Consider the following 26848-nt stretch of genomic DNA (forward strand, 5'->3'; position numbering starts at 1 on the left):
AATATGCATAGATAGAAAATTCTAGTCTGTCCACATTGTTTCACTATCCTACCCTCTTCCTGCTCCCTGGAATGACTCCCACCCCCTGTTGCGTTTACTGCCACTGCGTGGCCTCCCTTCCACCAAAGGACCCTGGTGAGCCCGGCTCCGAACTACCCTTTCCAGCATGTCTCTGGTTCCTGTCCTCAGCCAGTCCTACAGCCTCTGCGCCAGCAGGGGACCTCTACGAGCTCTCTCCCCTATCTGGTCAAGCCCCTCTTGTTTGCCTGTACTACACCCAGACTCCAGACCTATTTAGACTTGTCTTTCCCATGTCTCTATGCTTTGGCATTGAGTGCTATTCCGCTCCTTGCTCTAGCCACCTCTGCTTTGTGGCCTTTCCAGGCCTTTTTCTTGTTTATCTTGTGGCTCCTGGGCCTTCTGACTCCTGTGTTCCTGTGCCTTGTCCTTTTGCCCTGGGTCTTCTGTTTTTAGTTCTCTTGCCTGTCTTGTGACCTTCTGGCCTTCAGCTCTGTCAGGCTTAGACTGAGACCTCCCTAGGTCTCTTCTGATTCTAGGCCTTTCTGTTTCCTGGCCTCTGGCCTAGCCTGAGACTTCCTAGGTCTCTTCCCTGTTGCTAGGCTTCTCTCTGCCTAGCTCCTTGGGGCTTTCCTGTATTGTAGCCTTCTGGCTCTGTGTTTTATATTCTGTGTTTGTCCTGTCCTGTCTGAGTCCTGTGTTCCAGTTTGTCCCTCATTTCCTGAGTTAACCCTTACTCTCACACACCTCCACTGTGTTCCAATTCACTCTTTCCTCCACGCAGCTCCAGCCCAGCCTATGCTCCGTTACGGAGCTTCAGCTCTGTCTGCACATCATCCCCTACTCCAGCCTCACTGGACCATCCTGCCTTGCTGTTTTGCACCACTCCAGAGGTGGTGTCCAGAGCAACCCTTCACAGCAGCCCTCACAACACCCCCTCAATCTGGCTAGAATTCCATGTGCTATGGAAGCCCGCTCATGCTTTTAGCCGGACTGAGGGCTAGAAATTTTCAGACGACACAATTTACCCAAGCAAATGGTTTTGAAAATTGCCCCCTCAGCAACTAAAGGACTTTTTCTGTAATAAAATTTACCTGACTTAAATGAAGGCATCAGCATCTCCCGTAATGGCCTTTGGGTTCACTTGTTGAGCCGATGGTTGCCATGGTGATGTTAGGTTACTGAAGCTGCAAATCAATCCGCTGCAAAAAAATTGAAATGTATTAAGTTAGTTGCATAAAAAGGTGTCACCCTAGTGCGTGCATGTTTGTACACATTTATTGCTGCAAAAATGTTATGGTTAAGACCTTGATGAATGTCGCTACTGCTGGCAATCAAATGTGTGTTAAATTCAACCACATTTTGCAACCGATAAAGGCACCTGCATTATGCTGTGCAAGCTAGGAGGGATACCGTAAACAAGAAATTAGAAGGTGAGGGCTACTCAAGACAGTACAATGGGCACCACTATGGGGGGGGTGGGAGGGCAGCTTCCCTAGACCTGGTGCTGAAATCAGTGGGTAAAGCCACTCTACTGGTAACCTTACTGTTAGATGCTGAAAAAAAAATTGGATCTGTAAATTAGAAAGACAAATCATTTAAAGATCAGAAAAAAAAAAGTGAAAAACCATTCTTAGGATATATTACAAAGCGTATTTTCAGATGTCTCCAAAGATACTCAGGCATGCAAACTGAAATGTTTTACTTTAAAATCCCCAGGAGCTTACTTAGGGCACTAATATCTCTTTCATTTACTCATATAAGTGTAAGATCGATCATCAGCTTTCAGAATTTTTGGAGTCACCAACAAGAGCTCAGAGGAGGATTGAATGATTTGATGTCATCATTAGAGGATGGATTTTGTACTTTCTTTTTGGTTTGGCAGTATTAATATACTGTTCCCTTGGTATTATTTAATCAAATTATTGTATATATAATAACGATCGTTTGCCCTCCTTTATCGGGGTGGGGGAGATTTTTTTTTTATTCCTATTGGCATTTAAGGTATTCTCTTTGAAATGTATGATCTGTTTGCATTTAACAATTTAAATTAATAAGTATATTATATTTAAAAAATAAGCCTGGAAAACTAAAATTATGATTAAAATTGATCTAATAATCTGTGCAGCTACTGGAAAGTGAAACTGAAACCCAACTGAAATGAAGAAAATGGATGTATCATGAAGTCCGCCATTGAAGACTGTTTCTAAGCATGTCTGGCTGTCTCGTTCACTGGGCATCTCTGGGCTGTACCAAGGAAGTAAAATTAGCTAACAAGCAGGATGAAGAAAGCCTGAAATGGTGCTAGGAAGTTTACAAATGTAGCATAGTATTCTTATAAAATATTATGGGAAGATATGCTAAATGTTTCCCAAGGTCGACACAAAATAGAAGGAATGCCTTGGTACTGAAAGCTTAAAGGGAATGTTCTCTTCCTATAAAAGGATTCTGAGTGGCAGGAATGGAAGGTTTTAAGTCATCTCCTACTGTCTGTCAACATCCAAAACTGAAGATAACAAATACATTTTAGCTTAGGCTATCAACTGTTTGGCCAGGGGATCTTCTTCCACTCAGTTCCCCATCTGTGTCGAGTTCCTGGAGCTGTAAAATACTGCACAAGCTTGGCTGGGGTTCACAGCATGGTTGAGATCTTGGTCAGTGGTCCACACACAATGAGGAGCTTGATTTCAAAACATGATTATCACAGCTGGTCTTCATGCTGCCAATAAATAATGGCAACGTCTGTTATTCAAACTTAATTATGTATTGTTTATGTTTTATTCTTTTATTTTTCAGCTATTATTGTAAGATATATGTTTATTTTATTGTTTTATTTTGTAGATGTTCTTGTTAGAGCTATTTAATATTGTGTTATGCATTGTACTTAAATTCAAGCGATTTTTAATCAAGGAAGCAATTAAAAATGTTATTAAATAAATTAATATAGCATACTCGGTCAATAATACCTGCTAATGAGCAACTTAACTGCATATCTATTCCAACATCTTAGATTTGGGGGACATACCTATACTGACAATATAGCCCTAACTAATGAGCATGCACATATATAAAAACAGATTTAGCATGACATTTCTCTTCTAACTGTCAATGCAGATGTTGGTCGTCATGGATTCCATCTGGCAAAAAAACTCTCTTGATTTGAACCTGGTTCCTTATGGCTGTATTTCTACTGGTTTCAACATTGGTAAAGTATGGTTAATCATCTTGGGATCTTAAAAAATATGGCTCTCCTCCCACTCCTTGTGACAATATAGTCAACGAGTGAGTATCAATGATACCCAACAATTTGGAAATGAAAAATTCTAAGGTAGATTTACTTAAATTCATTTTGAGTAGAAAGTTATTTACTACCTTGGCAAATAAAAACAATCACGTTCTCTCAATATAACACCCCCCCCCCCCCCCCCCCCCCGGTGTAAAAAGCTCTGCATATCTTGTTAGTTTTTAGGTAGACCCCCATTCAGAATCTCATAATTTGGTTGTCCCCTGGCAGCCAATTGGATTTTTAGGATACCCACAATGAAGATGCATGAGATATATTTGCATACCTTGCATAGCCATAATAAGATGAATTTTAAAAGCCCAGCATGCACCAAAACCATGAGATATGTGCACATCTGGCTGGCGCGCTCCATGATGATTTTAAAAGCCACCCGGATACTTGCGTACTTACCTCAGCGCGCACAAATGAAAAGTTCAAAATGGGGCGGGGTATGGGCGTGGCACGGGCGAGCCTGGGTTTTAACTTGAAATGAACACACACTTACACACACAGGCGCGCGCTGGGGTCGCCTGCCGCATAACTTCACTTCTGCTGTGGATGATGTGCAAGTTATGAAATAAAGATAAATAGACAAATAGGCAAGGTTTTGAGGGTCGAGGCTAACAGTGGAGAAGTTAGGCTGTTAAACTAGGGGGGGTTTGGAATTCCTATTCCTTACTCGGGTGAACTGGGAACGAACTGAGAAACTGGTAATGGCTACTGCACGTGTGTTTATTAAAATTCCCACACTTATAGAGTAGAAGCGGGATACGTGCGTAAAGGCATACGCCCACTTCAAATTGTGCGCACGTGTGCTCGTGGTTAGACTATTTTATATTATGCGTACGTATATGTGTGTTATATAAAATGGCTGCGTCCCTGGGCGCGGGCTGACGAATGCATGCACCGGCTTGAAACTTACGGTCCCTATGTAGCTGTATCACATGCATATTCATTGCGATATTCTGGGAACCTGACTGACTGTTGGGTCTCGAGGACCAGCTTCATTATCCATCCCATTGTAATATGCGTAAGAGAGGATGGAGGGGAAGTGATCATGTGATGCTCTTCTGGATAGATGATTGCACCAAATAGATGACAATTATGGATAATAGAAGAGGAAGCAGGGCATTTGGGTAAAAAATCCTGAAGAATGCCAAAATTGAGAGACTTCTGTTTTGCGTACAGTAAGAAAGAACTGAAATGAAGCACTCTTGGGACTGTAGATTAGTTAAATAAGTTCAGCTGCACGTATGCCTGAGTTCTTTTTAGGTTCAAGAGCTGCCGGAGGTGAATAAAAAAAGGTGCCCATCTGCTTGGATAAATAAGTCTTTGTGGATATGACCTTGGGCAGTGTGGAGGGCAGTAATGGGGCACATCTAGTGGCTGCTTCTGAGCTCTCCAAATATCTTTTTTAGACCTCGACAAAACTCTTTTTGTTGTTGCAAATAGCTGCTTTTACCAGAGCTGCTATTTTTTTCTGATAGTTGCCCTTCAAGAGGCAAAAAGATTTTGGGTGACTCTCAACATTTAAGAGCACTAGCAATAATTCCTTTTTCTTTAGCTTTCCCCAGAATATCTTGACTAGTCTAAATAAAGACAGAAGTTCCAAATAAAGAATGTAAATCTGTATTAGCTGCTGTTAATAATGAAAATGCCATAAAATCCTTTATTCCTGTGAGCAAAACATAAGGCAGTGGGGATTTTAGTGGTTGCTTTACCTGCCTCTAAAAAGTAGAAACACGCATCTCCATAGAAGCCAAATTATAAAGAATTTAGTGTACTTGACAGCTATAAATAAATAAATATATATATATATATGTGTATAAAATATATAGTATGTATGTGTGTATATATTTATATATATGGCATTGGGACAAAAAAAGACATGCTTTACCTGTGGGCTTTGGACCAATTCTTAAAGTGATCGCACGCAGCTAGTTTTGCTTTGAAATTCACCAGGAGAACAAAGTCCACGTGGTGTCTTGCTCCTGCTTCTTCTGTGGGCAGAATTTCGCTGGCAAAGCATGCGCAAAGTTTTGAAAATTCCGTCCATGCGTGTACATTTCCTCCCCGGGAAGTCCGCCTCTCAGTGCAGCTCAAAGTGCATGCATTGTCCAACAGCGTGCAGACTTTCAGCCGTGCTGAGGGAGGGGCAGTGTTCCGACAGCCGATTAACGCTTAAATCCCTTTGAAAATTGTCTTCATACTCTCTCCAGTGGCTTCCACCACACTACGTTTTGTTGATAAATAAAAGATTTTTTTTTTATAAGGAAAATTATAAATCATCATCATTTACACTGTAAGAGTTCAAAGTGTGTGACAATCAAAGTTAAACTAAAGGAGCAGATCAGTAGTGGAAGTGCAGTATATAATTCAGTAGCAGGTTGCAGAGTGCAGTTCAATAAGTGGGATTAGGAACAATAAACTTTCATTAGTCAATCTTTTGGATGGAGGGCTGCATTCTTGGTACATCCCATGGTGCTTTTCATAAGCCTAAGGATGTTACACTTGCTGCCGGGACTTTTTTCGTGCACAAGTTGTACAAAATGAGCTGCCGTAATTCCGGTTGTAGCCAGAGCACCTTTCACTATCCCTCTCCCCCTTCTGTTGCCCATGGCCCTCATGGAATTAACTGGATGGCACTTTGAGTAAAAGCGTTACCCAAATGAATACCAGTGAAAGTGCTAATGATTGCCTTGGATACTAGAAGAAGCTGCTGGGGTTTCTGCCTGCTAGAGCAGGTGAGAATTGGGCTTGCATTTTGATGCCCTGATTGATGTCACCCGTGCAGGAATGATCGAGGTCGTGAGAGATGCCGCCACCATCGCGTCCGTGCAAAAGAGTAAAGGGGCCAGCAGCACGCGGGCATTCAAGGACGATGCCTTGTACGACTGGCTCAGGAGCAAATGCCAGGTGGAGGAGGCGGTGAGGAACAAGGGCATGGGAGACAGGGGCCAAGGACTCCAAAGTCAGTGGGGTGTCGGGAGACAGAAGTGAGGAAGCATTGTTTGTATTCTGTTTCATTATTTTTCGTTTGGCATGGTTTCGTTCTGTTTTTTTTTTTTACAGTACTACCAAGCTATGGAGAAGTTTGTCACCTCTTGTGCTGGTTACTGCGTAGCTACTTACGTCCTGGGGATTGGCGATCGTCACAATGATAACATCATGATAACGAACCAAGGTACGGGTCGTCAGGGAGGTAAACTGGCTCAGGAAACAACACCCCTCTTGGGAGGAAGTAGGAGAAAGGTTGTACCTTTTCCTGTTTACTCCCACTCTACCCCTCGGCTGTGACTTATAAATCTGAATTGTGATGCTTGGATAATTGACAAGGCAGTGGCTTGAAATGGTAGATGCAGAATTTCATGTTTGAAGCCCACGCCAAAAACACTGCAAGCAAGTAAAGCATCAGTGGGAAAGCCAATTACTCGGGCATGTGGTTAATAATCCATGGTGGGGTGTGTGTGTGTGAGCGCTAATTTCAGGAGAAACCATAAGATTCATATGGTTTAGACTGATCCATAGACATAATGTTTTGGGGATGATGTGGCTTGGACAATGACAGCGGATGGCATGGGGAAATGGGCATAAGGTCATGCTTCTTGAGCATAGTTCCAATGAACTAGTAAAAGAGGTACTGTTTGAACCTGCATGGTCGAGTTATTCCTCTCCTAACATTAAGTGCCCACTGGCATCAGCAAAATGGATTTGTAAGTAAAATGGGAAAAGACGAGGTCATGACCAGTGCGCATCTGTCCTGCAGGAAATCTCTTCCACATCGATTTCGGCCACATCCTGGGAAATACGAAGCACTTCCTGGGAGTGAACCGGGAAAGAGTTCCCTTTGTTCTCACTCCTGATTTTCTCTTTGTGATGGGGAGAGTCAACAAGAAATCCAGCCTTTACTTTCAGAGGTTCAAGGTATTGTTATGGAATGAAAATAGAAAATGATTATTTAAAGCATGCCTTTAGCGTGCATAATGTTCTACCAGAAAAGGGAAATGAAAGTGGGTACCATCTACAAGATGTAGACGGAGGAAAGCTCCTACCCACGAGGGCTTATAGACCTAAAGGGCAATTTTCAAAGAACTCTGCCCGGCCCCATATAGAGTATGTGTGTATATGGCTATGCCAAGCTCTACAATAGTAATTTTTATTTATTTATTTATTTATTTATGTTTATTTACCGACATTCGATCTGAGATCACATCGGTTTACATTCAGGTACTGCAGGTTATTTTATAACCTGCACGTATCAGGAACATGCAGATGATAAAGTATGCATATGTCTGGTTATGCACGAATATCTGCAATGCACTGAAAGCACAGACTTTTCCTACCTATTTTATAAACATACACACACATGTATTTTACACATGAGAAAAATATAACTTGCTCACGTAAAACACTGATGTATACACAGAAGTTGACATATTTTAAAACATACGCATATAATTGAAATCACCAGTTTGCTGATACTTCCACCAGTTCACCCAGTCCTCAGGTCATCAAGACCCTCCTAGTTTTTCATTCTGAACTCCCCCAGTTCAACCAGACCTCCCACCTAACAATAGCAAACATACAAGTCTGTTATCAAGAGTGCTAGTTAATTAGCTGGTGTAAAACTGCGCAAATAAGTTGCTAAACATACTCGCATAAGTCTTTTATAAAATATCAACTTATGTATGTACCTCTTGGCCTCATCCTGGAACACCCCTAGACAGCCCCTTATTTGCATGTGCAAATGTGTGCACACAACTGAAAATTCTTGCATACTTTTGATTTATCTAAAATAGCAAATACATGAGTACAAGCTACTTATGCACATATATGCTAATTTTACGCACGCAACTGCTTTGAAAATTAACTCAGCGTAGACAATCAAATTACATCTAAATTTCTCACCACTCATAGAGGGATAGCCATAGTAAGGTCTACATACAGCGATTGCTCAGAAGCAGTACTAGATATACTGCATCCACAGGAGCTAGGAGGACCTGGCCTGTCATTACTATAATCAAGCTCATGAACAAGGAATCACAAACTTGTACATATTAAAATCATAACAAAGGACAAGTCAAAGTATTGTGGCACTTAATAGCACAGGAGGGAATGATTTGGGCTTTGCCCAGTTTTCATGTTTACTTTCTTTTAATGTGCTATTGTCCTGAACGATTGAAAAATGTTTATTTTTCAAAGCATAAAAGGAGATTTCGTTGTTTTATGACCAATGAATGGCCGACATATTGGATCATATGTTAATTTAGATCTTGCCGATGTGTTGGATCTTGAGTTACATGTTTTATATCAGTCTTGGAGAAGATGCTCAGCAGTTAAATCTTTTATTTGTGCTGGGGCATACTGGGCTACTGGACTCATGGGGGGTTGCTGGAATTCAGGTTGGTCATAGGTATACATTTAGATCAATTTTGAAACTGGCAGGAGTGTTGTAACTACAGTTGATACTGTGTTATTTTAGCACTGTGGCATTTGAAGAAGGGAACCTACATGGTCTCAACCTCACATACAACATCTTTGGATAATTCTTGCGATGCCCAAATAAAAGATATCACAGCCTGCAAAGAATCCAAGACTAATGTAGTTACAATAAAAAAAAAAAAAACAACCTGAAGGCAAACTCTCTCTTGGGCTTCTTACGTGTTGGTTGCCCTACTTTTTGCCTATTAAATCTAGCCTTGAATCTAACTCTGATCTGCTTCTGCCTTCATTAGGATATCTGTATTCAGGCATATGCAGGCTTGCGATCGCACTCCAGCCTCCTGATCACCCTCTTCTCTCTCATGATGCTGACGGGTATTCCTGAGCTGACTTGTACAGAGGATATCCAGTATCTGAAAGAGGCCCTGGCACCAGGACAAAATGAAGAATCAGCCAAGGAACACTTCCTGAATCAGATTGCCATCTGTGAGAGCTTGAACTGGACAGTCCAGGCCAACTGGTGGATCCATTTGATGGTGGGCATAAAGCAAGCTTGATGTGGAAGAGGAGTGCATATGGCTGCATGTGCCTATCCCATATTTAACTCTGCCTCAGTGTCAACAAGTAAAATGAACACAGAAACATAGAATATGATGGCAGATAAGGGCCCAGTTTGCTTCCTTTCACAATGCCATAGACCACAGCTGATCTCAGGCTTTCCCTTCTTCACAGCCAGGGATCCTCTTGAATTCTGTCATTTGTTTTGCCTCCACTACCTGTCCTAGGAGGCTTTTCCATGCATTTAACACCCTTTCTGTAAAGAAACATTTGTAATGTTCCTCCTGCATCTACTCCCTTTGAATTATAGGGTTACCAAACTTTCACTTTTTCACATGCACAATCAATTTTGGGCTTTGTACCTTTACCATAAGACCCAGACAATGGTAAGCATGGCTAGTTTTTAAATTATAAAAAAAAAAATTGGGTGCAGAAATGTACACAGCACTCAAGGTCATGATGCCTTTTCCATGGTACAGCACAGTGCACTGGGATAGAACTTTTAAAATCATGAATGACAAATAGCCTTTCTCCAGACTTGGGATCAGGCGATGGCCTGGCACACCTTCTTAAAAATATTCAGTAGATCTTCAAGGAGTCAGAATTTATCAATTTAATGTACACTCCCCATCTAAGGGAGGGGCCACATAAATAACTCCACCTCTCAGCTGTGTGATTTAGAATGGGAATGAAGAGCACACGCACACAAATAATGGTTTTCCCATTGGTGCATACACATTTACATAATACATTTCCGGAAAAACTTTTAACCCCCCTCCTCGAGCGTAAAATCCGGGGATTACACACGCAGCCTGGGCCTTGTGCGTGCTGTGCGCATTTTAGAAGGGGCCTGGCCATGCGCGTAACCCATGTTACGCGCACAAGAGCCAGGTCTCTTCCAAGGGGTGGTCCTGGGGGCGGGGCTGGAGGCGGTTGGCGCAGCGGCCATTTGCCGCTGTGTCGGGGGATCGTGCGCCGGCAGCGTAAGTTCTGAAACAAGGACAAAAAAAAAAAAGATAGGAACTCTTGAGGAGTTGGGGAGGACTGGGAAAGAGGGAGGGAGTATGGGTAGGGGGATAGGCTGGGGGAGGCCGCAATGCATCGCCACACGAAAATTGCAATATTCCACCCCGCCTTATACACGCCACCCTGGATTTTATAACATGCATGCGTAGGTAGCACACGCACATGGATGCGTGCACGTATGTTTAAAAATCTACCCCTTCGATTTTTATACTCTATAGCAGGGTTGGCCAACTTCAATCCTCAAGAGCCACAAACAGGCCTGGTTTTCAGGATATCCACAATGAATATGCATGAGATAGATTTGCATACAATGGAGGCAGTGAATGGGTTTGCCAATAGGATCACGTACTTTTCTTGGACTTTAAAGATTAGTGTTGGCCATCATAAAACAAGTGTTAATGGTCCTACTCTTATCTTTCAAAAGGACATCTAGCTACCCCCAGCTGTGTTGAGCTTCTTGACTTCAAAAGACAGCCAGAAGCTGTTCTATGTTTCCATTTGTCACTCAATTACCTCTTAGCTGAGCAAAAGGGAGCAATGATATTGAATTAATAAATGCTTCTAAAAGTCACTTACTTACATTAAGTAAAATGTAATGTTGTTATGGTTATATGTGTTGTCATATGGTACATTGTATTTCATGTTCCAAAGATGTTCTGCTGTGTTGATTAGTAAGTATTATCTTTTTATAAACTGGTTTGGTTAAATTGTTTTGATTTATAAAGGTAGTATGGAAATGAATAAAGTTAAATTAAATGAACATGAAAGAAAAAGGTAACCATATGCTCCCATGGCTATCAGGCTTTACAAAATCCATCTCTCACTACATAAATATTCTAATTAATTTTCTGTTCATTTTAAATCCCATATTCTGAAATATAAAATAAAAGGTTAAATATAAAGTTAAAATATAAAGTTGAAATATAAAATTAAAAATCAGAAGCAGATTGTGATAAATTGCAGGAAGACTTTGCAAGACTAGAAGATTGGGCATCCAAATGACAGATGAAATTTAATGTGGATAAATGCAAGGTGATGCATATAAGAAAAAATAACCCATGCTGTAGTTACACGATGTTAGGTTTCATATTAGGAGTTACCACCCAGGAAAAAGATCTAGGTATCATTGTCAGCTCAGTGTGCTGTGGCAGTCAAAAAAATCAAACAGAATGTTAGGAATTATTATGACGTGAATGGTGACTACAATGGAGAATGTCATAATGCCTCTGTATTGCCTCATGGTGAGACTGCACCTTGAGTACTGTGTGCAATTCTGGTCGCTGCATCTCAAAAAAGATGTAATTGCATTGGAGAAATTATAGAAAAGGGTGACCAAGATGATGGAATGGCTCCCCTATGAGGAAAGGCAAAGAGGTTAGGGCTGTTCTGCTTGTAGAAAAGAAGACTGAGGGGGGATATGATAGAAGTCTATAAAATCATGAGAAGACTAGAACAAGACCAGAAGGCATTCCATGAAGTTAGCAAGTAGCACCATGAGGCAGTGCTCCTATGTTCCCCCTTAAACCGGTGCAGGACCAGGCTAGGTCCCTGTTCCCCTTTAATTCCCCTTGTGAGAGAGAGCTCTGTGGGCAGGACTCAGCAGGAGAGGAATAAGAGCAGGGATCTAGGGGGGATAGTCAGATCAGGCCCAGGTCTCCAGGAGGAAGGCAGCTCCTGTAGGATATTGCTGTCTATACACTGAGCTGTAACGAATGAGTACTGAGGGAACGGTACTAACTATGAGAAATTAGAGTACACTGTTCTGAAGGTAAAGGCAGTTTACTAATGTGTATGTGTTAAAGTGGCAAATAAAGATAGTGTTTTAAGAAAGGCTGGAGTCAGTCCAAGTTTATGTTAGGGAATCACCGCTTGTTCCCACAAGCATATTTAAAATAAATCGGAGAAAATTCTTTTTTCATTCAGTGTACAATTAAACTCTGGAATTCATTGCCAGAGGATGTGGTAAGGCAGTTAGTGTAGCTGGGATTAAAAAAGATTTGGACAAGTTCCTGGAGAAGAAGTCCATAAACTGTTATTAATCAAGTTGATTAGAGAACAGTCACTGCTTATTACCGGCATTAGTAGCATGGGATCTATTCAATATGGGGTAGATTTTCTAAAAGTGCGCCCGCGCGTACTTTTGTTCGCACACCAGGCGCAAACAAAAGTATGCTGGATTTTATAAGATACGCGCGTAGCCATGCGTATCTTATAAAATCCGGGGTCGGCGTGCACAAGGGGATGCACATTTGTGCAACTTGCACGCGCCGAGCCCTGTGCGCGCTGCCCGTTCCCTCCACCCCCTGGCCCTATCTAACCCCCCCACCTGTGCTTTAAAAGTTACGCCTGCGTCAGCGGGCTGCTGGCGTGCGATTCCCCGGCCCGGGACCTATTTTGGAGGCCTCTGCCACACCCCCGAAATGACCCGGGCCGGCACCACGCCCCCCGGAATGCCCCGAATGTCGCGTCAGCCCTGACACCCCCCCCCCCCCCCCGGAAAGCCCCGGGACATACGGGCGTCCCGGGGCTTGCGCGCGCCGCCGAGCCTATTTTGCATAGGCTCGGCGGGTGCGGGGGGGTTTTAAAGGGTTACGCGCATAACTTATGCGCGTAACCCTTTAAAAATCTACCCCTATTTGGGTACTTTATAGGTATTTGTATCCTGGATTAGACACTGTTGGAAACAGGATGCTGGGTTTGATGGACCTTCAATTTGACCTAGTATGGCAACTTCTTATGTTCTTAACCCCATGTACCCAGGATATGAATGTCTCCACAGGTGGGTACAGAAAGTACTGCATCTTGGCTTCCTTGAAACATCCTATCCCTGTCGAGACTATTTTATGTGATATCATACCATTTATAATGTTTCCTCACAGTATATTACTTACACTGTTTGTACATTATGCAGTACTTTATTTTCAAGTGTTACATTTCTAAAAATAGTACTTGGCAGCCATTTTAGCAGTTATTATTGTGCTGCATAATAATAATTAGGGTTATGCATGGGAAATATTTTGTTCAGGTCATTTTGCTTTGTTTTGTTCCTTTTTTTTAGTGTGGGTTTTTTTTTTTTTGTTTCGTTTCATTACTTTATGCACGTAAATGTGTACATAAAATTAATTGTGTGAGTATAAATAATTTTCCTGTGTTAAGTAATGAAATGAAATAAAATGAAAGCACATTCCTAATAATTCTAAAATGACTAGAAAATAACTGTTTTAGAAAAGATGACATGCATAAGCTGAAGGTCCCATGGTGCTCAGAAGGCTGTCACTCACAGTAATCTTCAGATCTTCTAGCTTGGTGCATCTATTTCCTCAGCTGCTGAAAGGATAGTGGCAGAGGCAAACAGGAAGTAGATTAGAAGTGCTGAGAGTGTGTTTGATAGCTGCTTAAGTCCTACAAGATTTGTTTTTAACTAATTTTAGACCTAGTGTTGTGAGGCACCTGCCTGCTTAATAATAATTTCTAAAATACTGGCAACTACTGTTTTTGAAAAGAGGGACTTCAACAGAAAAAGCACTTATAAGGCCCTAAGCATGAAGACGTTTTCCCTTAAACACGGGAAGAGTGATAATAAAAGCCCTTTCTATGGGTTAAAAAGCATTTTAACGGTGGAAATCTGGAATTTCAGTATTGCCCAAACTGTGCATGAGAAAAAATATGTATCTTGGTCAACAACACGCATACTTTTACCTGCAGAGTTAAGAGGCAGTTCAGGGGGGTACAGAGTGGGTGGAGATCGGAATGATGTATAGAGTTTTCTAAAATCAAAAATTTCTGACAGAAAAATTGCCCATAGAGAAAGCAGATGCAACCTATGCAGGTAATTATTCCAGGGGCAATAAAAGCAAAAGCATGCGTGAACTTTTGCTTTTATTACTGGTGCAAACTTTGCAGGTGAAAGTACTTGCAGATTTTGCACCAATGCAGGCAGTTTTGATTATTGACCCCATAATGGAAGAAAGCTTTAGTACATAGGCCCCATAGTCTAATGGGGGGCATATTCAGTAAACTGGCAATATCCCAGATATTCAGCAAGATAAACATTCTGCTGAATATACTCACCTAAAGTTATCTGGCTATGTGCTTGAATATAACTTGTTAGGTTTTTAGCTATCTGGCCTTGTGTGGTCAGATAACTGCTACTTAATTGGATATCTTCAAAGATATTGGGTTAAGTAGCACTGTAAAAAATAAATAAAATAAAATAGCGGAGCCAGCACTAAATTCTCACCTTCCCCCCTCCCCAAATTTAATATTTATTTATTTATTTATTAACTTTTATCTACCGACATTCGTGCAGCACATCATGCCGGTTTACAAAGAACTCAGGTGGGCGATACAATAAAACAATGTACAAAGAATAAAATAAAGTAACAAAAACATAACAATATAACCTTAGAACAAAATACTATTTTATATATATGGCCCTATTGGACTGTGCACCCCCCACTCCACTCCAAAATTAAATTTGCATGCTCGGGGGTCTGCAGGTTGGGCCCCTCAACCTTTTCCCCAGTTCTCTTAATAATATATTTAAAATCCTGCTGCCCCCGTACCCCTACCCCCTGCAGTGACAATGCTCTGTTCAAACACCCCCAGATACCCAAAACATAGCCCTGCCAGGAGCATGCAATAAACTAATCTGCTCCTAGCACGCCAGCAGATAAGAGGCTCAATATTCAAAATTTTGCTACATAGACGGATAACTAACTGCAGGGAGGAAGACTCAGAACCAATGTCAGGAAGTATTTCTTCACAGAGAGGGTGGTGGATGCCTGGAACGCCCTTCCGGAGGAGGTGGTGAATACCAAAACTGTGAAGGATTTCAAAGAGGTGTGGGATAAACACTGTGGATCCATATCTCTCTTTGACACACCATACCCGCCCCCCTCCACTCCTCTCTCCTCCTACCCCCCCTAGACCCACTTTCCATCTGCCCCCTTCCATTCCACCCCGAGACCTGTCCTGCCTCTCCCTACATGCTACGACCCCCTCTTCAGACTTCTTTCGCTGTTCAATTAAGACTCCTGTTTAACAATTTCGTTGTTAATCGTGGTTTACTTGCTCTTCTATGACATGAGTTAGCAGTTCTATTAATGTCTATCGTGTTCATATATAATCCCGATTAGAATGTTACTTAAGGTCTTGGTTAAATGTATGTATTATGTTGTTATCATGTAAACCGGAGTGAAGGCAGTTTGCTATACTTCGGTATATAAAAAAATCCAAATAAATAAATAAATAAATAAAGTATAGAGGATGTGAATGAAGTGAAGAGGCATGGGGGCGGCTTGCGGGAATGACGGCTAATACATGGAGATTAATATCCTAATTAAATAGACATACACACGGTTAAAGTGACTCCAACATTGCTCTATGCTTCAACAGCAAGAGGAAATGGGAAAAAAAAGGATTTGCATCCACAAAAAAGCAGGGGAGTAGCTTGCTTGATACGGCGGTTACTACCCCAAACCAAATAAGCCTGATACTTCACTTTCAATGATATCCAGCATAGTTCTCTGCTTCAATGGCAGGGGGAATGATGAAAAGATCTCTGCTTCAATGGCAGGGGGAATGATGAAAAGATGATTTATATTCGGACAACAACCAACAAGGACTGAGTTGCACAGGCTGGATAAACATGCGTGGGAGTAGCTTGCTAGGACAGCGGTTACTACCCCTAAACAATTAGCTAGATACTTCACTTAGATGCAGCTCCAGCACTGATACTTCACTTAGATGCAGCTCCAGCACTGCTAACTACATCGATGGCGGGGGTGGAAAGGAAATAGATCGATGGCGGGGTGGAAGGGAAATAGAACAAAAAGTCACTTACAAGGGACAAGAGAAACAGATAAGTATTGGGGGGGGGAGAGTGAAAGCTTGCTGGGCAGACTGGATGGACTGTTTGGTCTTCTTCTGCCGTCATTTCTATGTTTCTATATGTTTCTAAATGGTTTTGAATATTGACCTCATCTAGTCTCGATGGTCTTTGAATAATAATTGTTTCATTTAAATGAAAATATTAAAATCAATAAAACATGTTGATAGTTTTAATGTAATTAATTTGTATATTTCTTTATGTCACGTTTTTCTTCATTTTTGGAATGTTTCTTTACTTCTAGTCCTTCCTCTCTTTCCAGATATAGGGTTTTCTGCCTTGCAAAGAACATTCTCCTTAGTAATAAGGTCTACCTCCCGGGTCTCCTTTATTTTACCAGGCCTCCAGCATGCTGCATTTTCTTTTTTTTTTTTTGTTGCTATTTTGTCCTGCTCAAATCCCACATCAGAAGATCTGTGGCACAATCTCTGGGAAAGAGCTGGCGCTCAGCCTGTGCAGCTGCTGCAGCTGTTTACTTGGCCACCAGATGTCAGTGTAATATCAGCTATAGTCATTTCAAATCAACAGCGTTTGGACAGCCTCACTTACCTAGACTCCGTTCAATTGAAAAATTACATTTAAGTGCTGTGTTGGTTTAGCCAAACCAATTGAATTACTGATTTATGTCCATTTAATTTGGCTTCCTGTCTGTCGTTTCTTTCGCTTAATCTTTCTCCCTCTGCCTTGTTTGCATGCTGATTCTTTCTGTAAAGAACCGGCAGTCTCACTTCAGAATCGGGCACCAGAAGGCCTGCTAGACTCTGCCCTGCAACCCCTTAGGGTAAACAAGCAGAAATGAATACTCCAGGTCGCTTCTGACAGGATCTTCTGAGCTACACCTGTCTGCCAAACAGTCACTATTTTATTCCTGCCTGTTTCCTTTCCTTTGCTCATGACCTTCTCTTCCTAACTGGATCTATGCTAATTTAATGTACCTGCATTATTTTCTGCCCTGCGTGGGCTCTGTTTTTTCGTGTTGGGGGCCCAGTTTAAAATTTTGTGTTACAAATCTGCAGGGGAGTGCACAAACTATACTCCACTGGGAGCTGTGTGCTGTGAGTAAGGTGTGTCCAGGAGCCCCCAGACACTGGCCTTGTACATATTCTTCAGTTATACTTGAAGAGGTAGAACTAGTATTGTTCCTCCCTGCCTCCAAAAGGAATTGAAATTTGCACGACTGCTGTCCTCAGTGTTTTTACAGAATATATATTTTACTGCATTTGGTTTTACACAGTCTCCTATCAAATGTTTTTATGTTTTCGGACCTCGCCTTAAGGATGGAAAGGCAGTACACAAATGAATACATTCAATTTAAATTAAATATCATGCAGTTTTGGTCTGAGCGCAGTCCTCTGCAGTTTGTACTTTCAGAGGTTTTGCAACCTTGGACTTCACTAACCTATTGTATTATGAATGGTATTGTTGTTTGTTGTTTTCAGTGTTTACTAAGTTTGGTCTGTTTCTGAGTCTTGGCTACATTTTATGTATTTATGTATTGTATTGCTTTGAATGTTATTTTTTTAACTTGTAATTTATGTATTTTGTTGTACACCACTTCGATCACTCTTCTAGTCAGCGTGTGGTATATAAATGGAAAATAAGCTTTAATTCAGCTCTCTTAGGAGTCAACTTTCAAAAGTCCACGCATGCGTCCATGTGCACACGGTTCCTGGCATGAGCACATGGACACGGTTATTTTATCAAACAACCAGAACAAGAGAGGGAAAAGGATCAATCGTCCAATTCACAACTTTAACTGAATCATAGGCAGATGACAATATCATACAAATCTTTGCTTAGAAGTCTCAATCTGCGGCCTCTCGCCTCTCAATGGGCCGCAAGCCTTAATCAGCTTACCAAAGCAGCATATAATGTTTAATCATTTATCGTCATCTGCTCATGTCAGTATTTAATCTAATTAGAGTGTAATAATTTTACCACAATTTTATTTCCAACCTACCCTAAAAAAGGTTATAAATATGAACCAAAAACTATACTTCCCACCAACATTAAAATCTGAAAAATTCCCAAAATTCAAAAATTTGTTGAAAAAGAGATACTTAGCCGATGCCTTGTAGAATGTCACATTAACGCATTCCCGACACGAATCATGTTTCGGTTGCCGAAAGCAACCTTCTTCAGGGGATAACACTCAACAATATTTTACATGAAGCGGCCAAATTTCTTCAATCTCTCCTAAAGACAAACACAACACATTAAAGATTAAAAAGTGCACTCATGTCCAGTTATACAAACCCACAGATATCCAATTAAACCAGGATTAATCCATACCTAACATGTATCTCAGAAAGAAGAGCTTACCCGGACAAACTGTGTCTCAGCTATTGTTTTCAAAAAATGGCGCCACGGCGTCTCTGACTCACACCCGATACCACATCCTTTTAAATCCTGCAAATACCTTATACGTCACCGGAAACCAACGCTAACCAGGCAATGAGAAAACTACAAATCCCATAATCAATTTTTACGTCTTAGAAGACTTTGTTCTGATTTGGCAGATTATAAACTACAGGCGAAGCAATTGATGTTTAATTTCCTACAGAGAGGTTATCCCCAAACAATCATTAAAAAGGCTTACAAACGTGCCAGGTGGGTGAACCGCGATCTGTTGTTTTTGCAATCACAAGATCGGTCAGCCTCTGAAAATATCATTTGTGTACTTCCATATTCATCGCAGATATACTCTGTTCAGAATATCATCAAGAAATATTGGCATGTGTTAAGTTTACATACAGAGTTGCAGCAAGTTCCTCGCTTTGCATTTAAGCGCAATAAAAACTTAAGAGACTTGATGGTATGTTCTGACATTTCTGATGAATTTTCAAGCATCACAGTTGATAGTGGAGAATCTAAGGGTCATTTTCCTTGTAATAAGTGTAGTGTTTGTAACCAATCGTTCTCAGGAGAGTTTCTCCCTTTTTTTGCAAAAGGTAAATTTAAATTCAAAGCATATACGGATTGTCAATCGAAAGGGGTAATCTATGGGTTGTGGTGCCAGTGTCCTTTATTATACATTGGAAAAACCAAACGCAATTTAAAAACCCGTATGATTGAACATAAGAGTGCTATCGCTAGGCAAAGGGTAGAAGCACCCGTAGTGCAACACTGTTTAGAAAATGGACACTTGTTTGATTCATTACGATTTGCGGTTATTGAACAGCTGACACCTAGTAATAGAGGAGGGGATTTTGACAACTATCTCCTGCGAAGGGAGCAGAAATGGATTTATTATTTCGACACCGTGGCCCCTAAGGGATTGAACAGAGAGATTGACTGGTTTGTGTTTTAATTTTACTTGACAGTACAGACTGGTTATGTTTTGATGTGAATGGGTAGCGTAAGAGTTTTTTTGGGAAGTGGTGTTTCTTTTTCGACTTCTTGATTATGGGATTTGTAGTTTTCTCATTGCCTGGTTAGCGTTGGTTTCCGGTGACGTATAAGGTATTTGCAGGATTTAAAAGGATGTGGTATCGGGTGTGAGTCAGAGACGCCGTGGCGCCATTTTTTGAAAACAATAGCTGAGACACAGTTTGTCCGGGTAAGCTCTTCTTTCTGAGATACATGTTAGGTATGGATTAATCCTGGTTTAATTGGATATCTGTGGGTTTGTATAACTGGACATGAGTGCACTTTTTAATCTTTAATGTGTTGTGTTTGTCTTTAGGAGAGATTGAAGAAATTTGGCCGCTTCATGTAAAATATTGTTGAGTGTTATCCCCTGAAGAAGGTTGCTTTCGGCAACCGAAACATGATTCGTGTCGGGAATGCGTTAATGTGACATTCTACAAGGCATCGGCTAAGTATCTCTTTTTCAACAAATTTTTGAATTTTGGGAATTTTTCAGATTTTAATGTTGGTGGGAAGTATAGTTTTTGGTTCATATTTATAACCTTTTTTAGGGTAGGTTGGAAATAAAATTGTGGTAAAATTATTACACTCTAATTAGATTAAATACTGACATGAGCAGATGACGATAAATGATTAAACATTATATGCTGCTTTGGTAAGCTGATTAAGGCTTGCGGCCCATTGAGAGGCGAGAGGCCGCAGATTGAGACTTCTAAGCAAAGATTTGTATGATATTGTCATCTGCCTATGATTCAGTTAAAGTTGTGAATTGGACGATTGATCCTTTTCCCTCTCTTGTTCTGGTTGTTTGATAGTATTGGAGAGGTGTGCTGCTTCTTTGTTTGTTGATTATTCACGGTTATTTTATAACATGCCTGCGTTGGCACGCACATGTTATAAAATACAATTCTCACACGCACATGCACGCTGGATTTTAATGTCCGCATGTGCAGGCGGATGGCCTCTTCTGCGTGCAACGGGGGCATTTTTTAAAACAACGTGCGGAGACGGGAGTAGGTTTTTCCCAGTTCCTTCCCAGTGCACTCCAATTAAGGAGTGGACTGTGAGGGAACTTCTCTATCCACCTAACAACCCTTCCTACCTTTTCCCCTCTCCCCTCCTCCCCGACCCCTAACCCCTAATTAACTATTAGATTTTTTTCCGTTTTAATACTTACTGCTCCTTCAGAGCAGAAGTAACTTTGGTGCACCAGCCAGCTGCCGGTGCGCACTTCTCTAGGACAGGGCCTAATGGCTTCAGTCCTGGTCGGTTCCCGCCCTGCTCCTCCCCTCCCCGCCCAAACCCTGCCCCCGGCCCCCCCCCCTTTTCATTGGCCTGGCACTTCTGCGCGTATTGGGGGTTACGCGCGTGGCTGAGCTGTTTCTAAAAGGTGCTCGGCGCGCGCACAGCCCTGCCACACGCGTAACCCTTGATTTTACACTTGCCGGCCTCTTAAAATGTGGGCGTTATTTTTCAGGCTTGGATACATGCAGGTTTAGGCATAGTCAATATAGGAATGTGCCCAGAATGCCAAATTCTGAAGGCATCTGAAAACTGGGCTTCTACCTTTCCACATCTCTGGGGGACTTCCCTACCCCTCTTTATCCTCCTCCCTGCCCTCCTGGTCCTCTGCCTGTAGAAATTGCAATCTTAAATCTGGCCCTGGAGACATGGTTTTTTTGTATCTCCAAGGGGGAAGTTGAGGGAGAAATAGCTAAAAGGGTGAAAGTGATAACATAAGTTTGCATAGGTATGTGCCCATCTGTCCTGCATGTGGAGGGATGGACAAGTCTTCATTCTGGTTAAAAAAAAAAACTGTGGCAGTGGCAGTGCTATGCTCTGACAGGCAGAGGGTCCTCTGTTCCAGGGGTCCTCAACACTGTCCTGGGGGCCCACCAGCCAGTCGGGTTTTCAGGATATCCACAATGAATATGCATGAGAATTTGCATGTTATGGAGGCAGTGCATGCAAATTTTCTCTCATGCATATTCATTGTGGATATCCTGAAAACCCGACTGGCTGGTGGGCCCCCAGGACAGTGTTGGAGACCACTGCTCTCTTCAATTCCTGGATCAGGTCCTGTGCACCCAGGATGGCCAGGGCCGAGGATACTGCACAGGCAGTCATGGTCATCAATTGCGGTACCACCAAGTGGCCGGTTTTAGAGTTCATGATGCATGTCTCCTGGCCTTGGGGGCGTCACTGCAATGACCAGATTAGGAGCAATGGGAGGGAGGAGGGTCTACAAGAATAAGGGGGAAATCCCCGGGTAGTTTTTAATGAATGTTCATGCACCAGAATCCCAGCTCTGGTTTCCACTCAGCTGAAAGGAAAAGGAGAAAAGAGGAACTATCGGGCCAATAAAAAATACCTCTTCCAGTTCTTTCACCTTCTCTTATAAACAAATCGTTGACATCCATTTCGCTAGGCTCCTGTGCCACGTCTCTTTTTTCCTTTTTCACAAAATAAAAACTTCTCAACTGATCTTTTGAAAGTGTCCCATCTCAGGGGCTTAGTCCTGTCCAAATCGTGCAGAGACGCTGGCCGATGTGAAAGTGATTAAAAGGAACATAAATGATGTAATTACTAAGGACATAACGCAGATAGTGCCAAGAATGATAAGACAGCAGTGAAAAGAAATTCTTTAAAGCGTCCGACGTCAATATTGTGAAAATGAGGTTTATTGCTATAAACAAGGATGGGCTAAAGCTAAGAAATGCAGAAATGTATATCAAAGGTTACTGGGTCCATCTAGTACCTCAGACTCTACCTGATCTCCAGATTTAGCTTCACTTTGCCAGCAGCAGAGGTGAACAGAACATTCAAGACGACTTGTACCTGGCAAACTTTGCTCTGATTCGAAGTTGATGGAATTTTCGGATTTTCCTCAGATTCATTAGGGGTGGGGGAGGGAGGGGGACGGTCATCGGAATGTTTCCCAGAAAATATGGGAACAATCCAGGACCCTCACTGTAGTTTCACAGATTGGGAAGAATCCATATTGAATCTAATGGCTGTGAACCCCATGAATTGGGGGAATCAGCTCAACCTTTAATAAAGATTTGCTGAATTGAGGAATTTGTTTTGGGGGCTTTGAGATTTATTTTTTTTTGCAAATTATTCACTGAACTAATTCAGCACACTGCCAACTTTCTTGTACATTCATTGAACTAGTTTGCAAGGTTTTAAAAAACAAACACAATGATGTCTGCTCTCACCCTGTCTCCTTGATGCTTGTCCCAGGCCTTCCTGAATTCTGATATTTTCCCTGTATCACCTCCATTGCACAGCTATTCCAGGCATCCACCACCTTCAAGGTGAGATTGTCTGCCATGGACTGAAAATGAAAATCCTCAAATGGGTGTAAGAGTAGTGTAATTGCAGAAATCCGCTTCTGTCTTGAAATGATGCTCCCTATTTCCCCAGGTAATTATTAATGGAACAGGGAATTGATCTCAGAGCTGCGTAGTATTAGTGTGCATTGGTGCTGTCTTTCTGGAAAGAGGAGTGAGGTGAGGCAGACAGCACGTGAGAGAGAGAAATCTGTTTTGGGATTACAGACCGGAGATCTACAATAGGATCGGAAGCCAAATAACTGCTAAACGACAGAAATTGGTCACTCCACAAGATCTTACATGCTGATAAAAATCTTTCACCAGGCCTTCTGCCGTCTTCTTTCTTCTTCTGGAGACTAAAAAATGGTGCTCTCTGCCCGAGGTGCCATGGTGACACGACTGTGACAGGAACCGTCCTTAGCCAGGTCTCAGCATTGAGCCCAGACCTAGGCCTGGTGCTCAACGGCAGGTTCCCAGATCTCAATGAGACCCTGCCTCGGAGAAGCTCTGGCGTCTGATTCAGGTCCCAACATCTTACCTGGTCCTAGGCCTGGGCCTTGATGATTGGATCTGGCCTTGCGCCTAGACCTAGGCTTTCCCCCATTGACTTCAATGTAAAATGAAAAAAAAAACAAATGAAAGGAAGGAACAATTTTTTTTTCCTTCCAAATGAACTTGATAAATGACTGTGACCTCCAAAACAAATGAATGAACCAAACCAAATTTTTTGACCCTGCATATCCCTAAAAGGCATCACTTTACTTTTCTGTTTTGTTTTCTTATCATCTGGCAGAGCAGGCAGTATAAATAGCACATGCTCTTTCCTCTCCATTCAGTCCTGCAGAGACCTCAGTGCAAACTCCTTTTCTCACTTTAGCATAATCCCAGTGTATTTCCCAATGAGCTAAAAATGCATCAGAGATCCCCTTAAAATAACCAAAGAGAGCTATTATGGAATAGCAAGTCATGACAATATCGCTAATACTCCCTTGGGACAAAAGTGTAAAGGAGATAAAAGAAACAGCTGAAGCTGTCCTGTCCCCTTGGTTCAGTCCTCCATCAGGCAAACAACCATCTGGGAGCCACAAACTTCTAGTAAAGAGTTAAAGTCTAGAAAATGATCATTGGAAACTCATACCGCAGGACGAGTATATGTGTTTTCTCATGCCAAAGAATGTCTACACATCAAATGCTAGTCTAAGCTGCCAATCCTGCTTACCCCTAATGAATGGACCATAAAGAGCCTGCTTACGCATTGCTCACTGGTTTTCTACTCAAGAAATTCATTGTATGAACTGCAGGCCTCAGGGCAGGGTTTGATAGGTCTATGTGGTTCACTGTTGTAAAAGTTACTATTTGCAGTTACATAAGCATCAGCCATTCACTGGCAGAAGAGACCGGAGGCAATTTAGTAAAACAGGAATTTAACACCAGTATTCGCAACTGCAACCTGGCTGGACTGGCTTTTCCCAGTAATCCTCAACTTTACTTCCTGCTTCACTCTCACAGCACCACCTAATGGTGACCCTCTGTATAAGCCAGCATCACGTCAACTCTGTGATGACAGCTGCTAATTGTTACTGTGGTAATAAATGTTCTTCAGTATGGATACTCCATCTAAAAGTAACAAGTTTTGAGACACCTTTCCTGAGACCCAAAAAGTTAGCTGGCAATAGATTGGTTAGTAAAAATGAACCAAATTAAACCACAGGTAGGTCTATTAATCCAATCCAATATTACCCTTAAATATATTCTACATTTTTTATTTTCAAAATCTCAAAATTTAAATGTAGTTTCACAATATATCAGATGATTGGCCCGGCCTGAGCTCGGGGCCTGCCATTTTGCACCTGGCCTAGGTCTGGCCTGGTACATCCTTCGGGCAGAGAGCATCACTTTTAGTCTCCAGAAGAAAGAAGACAGCGAAAGGCCTGGTGAAAGATTTTATCAGCTTGTAAGATATTGCAGAGTGACCAATTTCTGTTATTTATCAGTTATTTGGCTTTCAACCATCTTATTGTAGATCTCCGGTCTGTAATCCCAAAGCGGATTTCTCTCTCTCACGTGCTGTCTGCCTCACCTCACTCCTCTTTCCAGAAAGACAGCACCAATGCACACTAATACTACGCAGCTCTGAGATAAGCAATTCCCTGCTCCATTAATAATTACCTGGGGAAATAGGGAGCATCATTTCAAGACAGAAGCTTGTCATGGCAACCCTCCACCCTGGCAGTGAAAACATTAAGAGGCCCTGCCAGCTTGCAGAGCGAAGATTCCCACATCTGTAGTCACCAAACTACGATAAGTATGATTTCTTTCATGAAAACAGAATTAAGATATCAAAGTTAATTAGTCCTGGCAGAGAGGCAGGTGGGGACTGGGCTTTGTAGATGTAATGACTTTCAATTGTTGATTCTGGTAACAACCTCTCCCCTCCTGCCACCTCCTTCCCCCAACCCTGTATTTTGTGATTCCGCACTTAGGTAAGGGTACTGGTGATTAGGAGCCTTTGGAGAACTTGAGTACTGAATGCAGTATTATGGTGAATGTGATAAATTAGCGATGGTTTAGATCTATCAGATTCTTGTTTTTCAACTTTGTTTTTTTGTGATTTGTCCTTACAGTGCCATTTCTGTTCCTATGCACTGAGCAGCTGTATGTAAATTATCTCTGGCAAATAAGTGCCCTTTCCTGAATCAGTGCAGTTTTATTTATGTATTTTTTAAAATTTTATATGTATTAAATTTCCACAGTTTTACAATGCAAATAACTTTGTACAGAAACACAGTGAGAATCAGATGAGGACGAATGACAAAACTCACATTAGTAACAAAATCTCACTACTGCAGTCCACAATGATGAAGGGGAGAGAAAATAACAGAGGAACTACACTAAGAAATAAAATGAAAAGAAAGAGCCTTAATTAGCGTGGCATATAATAAACAAACCGAATCACCTACTGTTAACCATCAGGGACTGATGATAACCCCAGGGCTGGAATTAGGCAGAGGCAAGTGCCTAGGGCGTCAAATTCTGAAGGCACCCAAAAAACTGGTACTGCCCTGCTTCTCTTTCATTTCCGGGGGGATCCCTCACCCCCAGTATTCTGCCTGCGGCACCATAATCTTAAATCTGACCCTGGATAAGCTTCATGAATTTCTGGAATCAAAAAACTTTCACAGCTGTTAGTTTTATGGTCCAGGTGGTTAGAATCCTCCCTGACCTTGCTAGAGCCACTCCGGAAAGGAGGAAGGGTTTTCCTGCTCTATGACAGGAGCTCTTTGACTTCAGGGGCCTCTTTTCTATTGAAATACCCTTGTAAATGTATAGTAAAATATAATGCTATTTATGCATTTATTTATTTAAAATAACTTGTTAATCACTCCCCTGATACAGAAATCGCCCAAGGTGGTGTACAGAAATAACATCCATAATTCCAACAACAACATAAAAACATATGAAAACATAATCCAATTAATGCACATTAAAATCATAATAAAAAAAATAATGGATTACTGCAGCACATGATGCTCCAATCTAACTCCTGTCATTAGTTTAGTTTATTTAAAACAATTAATCGCAAATCATACATGGTAAATCAATTTGATGTACAATAAAACAAACAAGGTTTACTTTGAAATATACAATCTAACATAAACATAAGGCTAAAACCAATAAAAAGGGATAAAACAGAAACCCAATAAAAGACATAAAAACAACAAAAGTTATAATAAATAATAATAGTGTAAGCAACACGATTAGGTGGGCAGGAAGGCTTGAAAAAGCATAAAGGCTTTTCTAAACTTAAAATAGTCTCTTTCTAAATACAAGGACAAGGAATGCCAGAGACTAGGTGCTAGGAATGAAAAGCAAATTTCCCTATTTCTCTCCAGTCTAATGTTTCTAGGAGATGATACTATAGTAATT

General features: G+C 41.5%; 1 protein-coding gene across 2 annotated transcripts in view; it reads left to right on the plus strand.

Annotated features, from left to right (window-relative positions):
• Positions 1-10228, plus strand: part of LOC115091193 (phosphatidylinositol 4,5-bisphosphate 3-kinase catalytic subunit gamma isoform-like) — a 52280-nt gene extending 42052 nt beyond the window's left edge. For both annotated transcript variants that reach the window (XM_029601219.1, XM_029601220.1), the window contains 5 exons: positions 3133-3223; positions 6096-6229; positions 6374-6485; positions 7068-7225; positions 9037-10228. In XM_029601219.1, the coding sequence (XP_029457079.1) occupies positions 3133-3223; positions 6096-6229; positions 6374-6485; positions 7068-7225; positions 9037-9300 (759 nt within the window). In that variant the 3' untranslated portion in view covers positions 9301-10228. The remainder of the gene's footprint in view (positions 1-3132; positions 3224-6095; positions 6230-6373; positions 6486-7067; positions 7226-9036) is intronic.
• Positions 10229-26848: the final 16620 nt, after the last annotated feature.

Source organism: Rhinatrema bivittatum, chromosome 4, assembly GCF_901001135.1.
Source record: "Rhinatrema bivittatum chromosome 4, aRhiBiv1.1, whole genome shotgun sequence".
In the NCBI taxonomy this organism is placed as follows: domain Eukaryota; kingdom Metazoa; phylum Chordata; class Amphibia; order Gymnophiona; family Rhinatrematidae; genus Rhinatrema; species Rhinatrema bivittatum.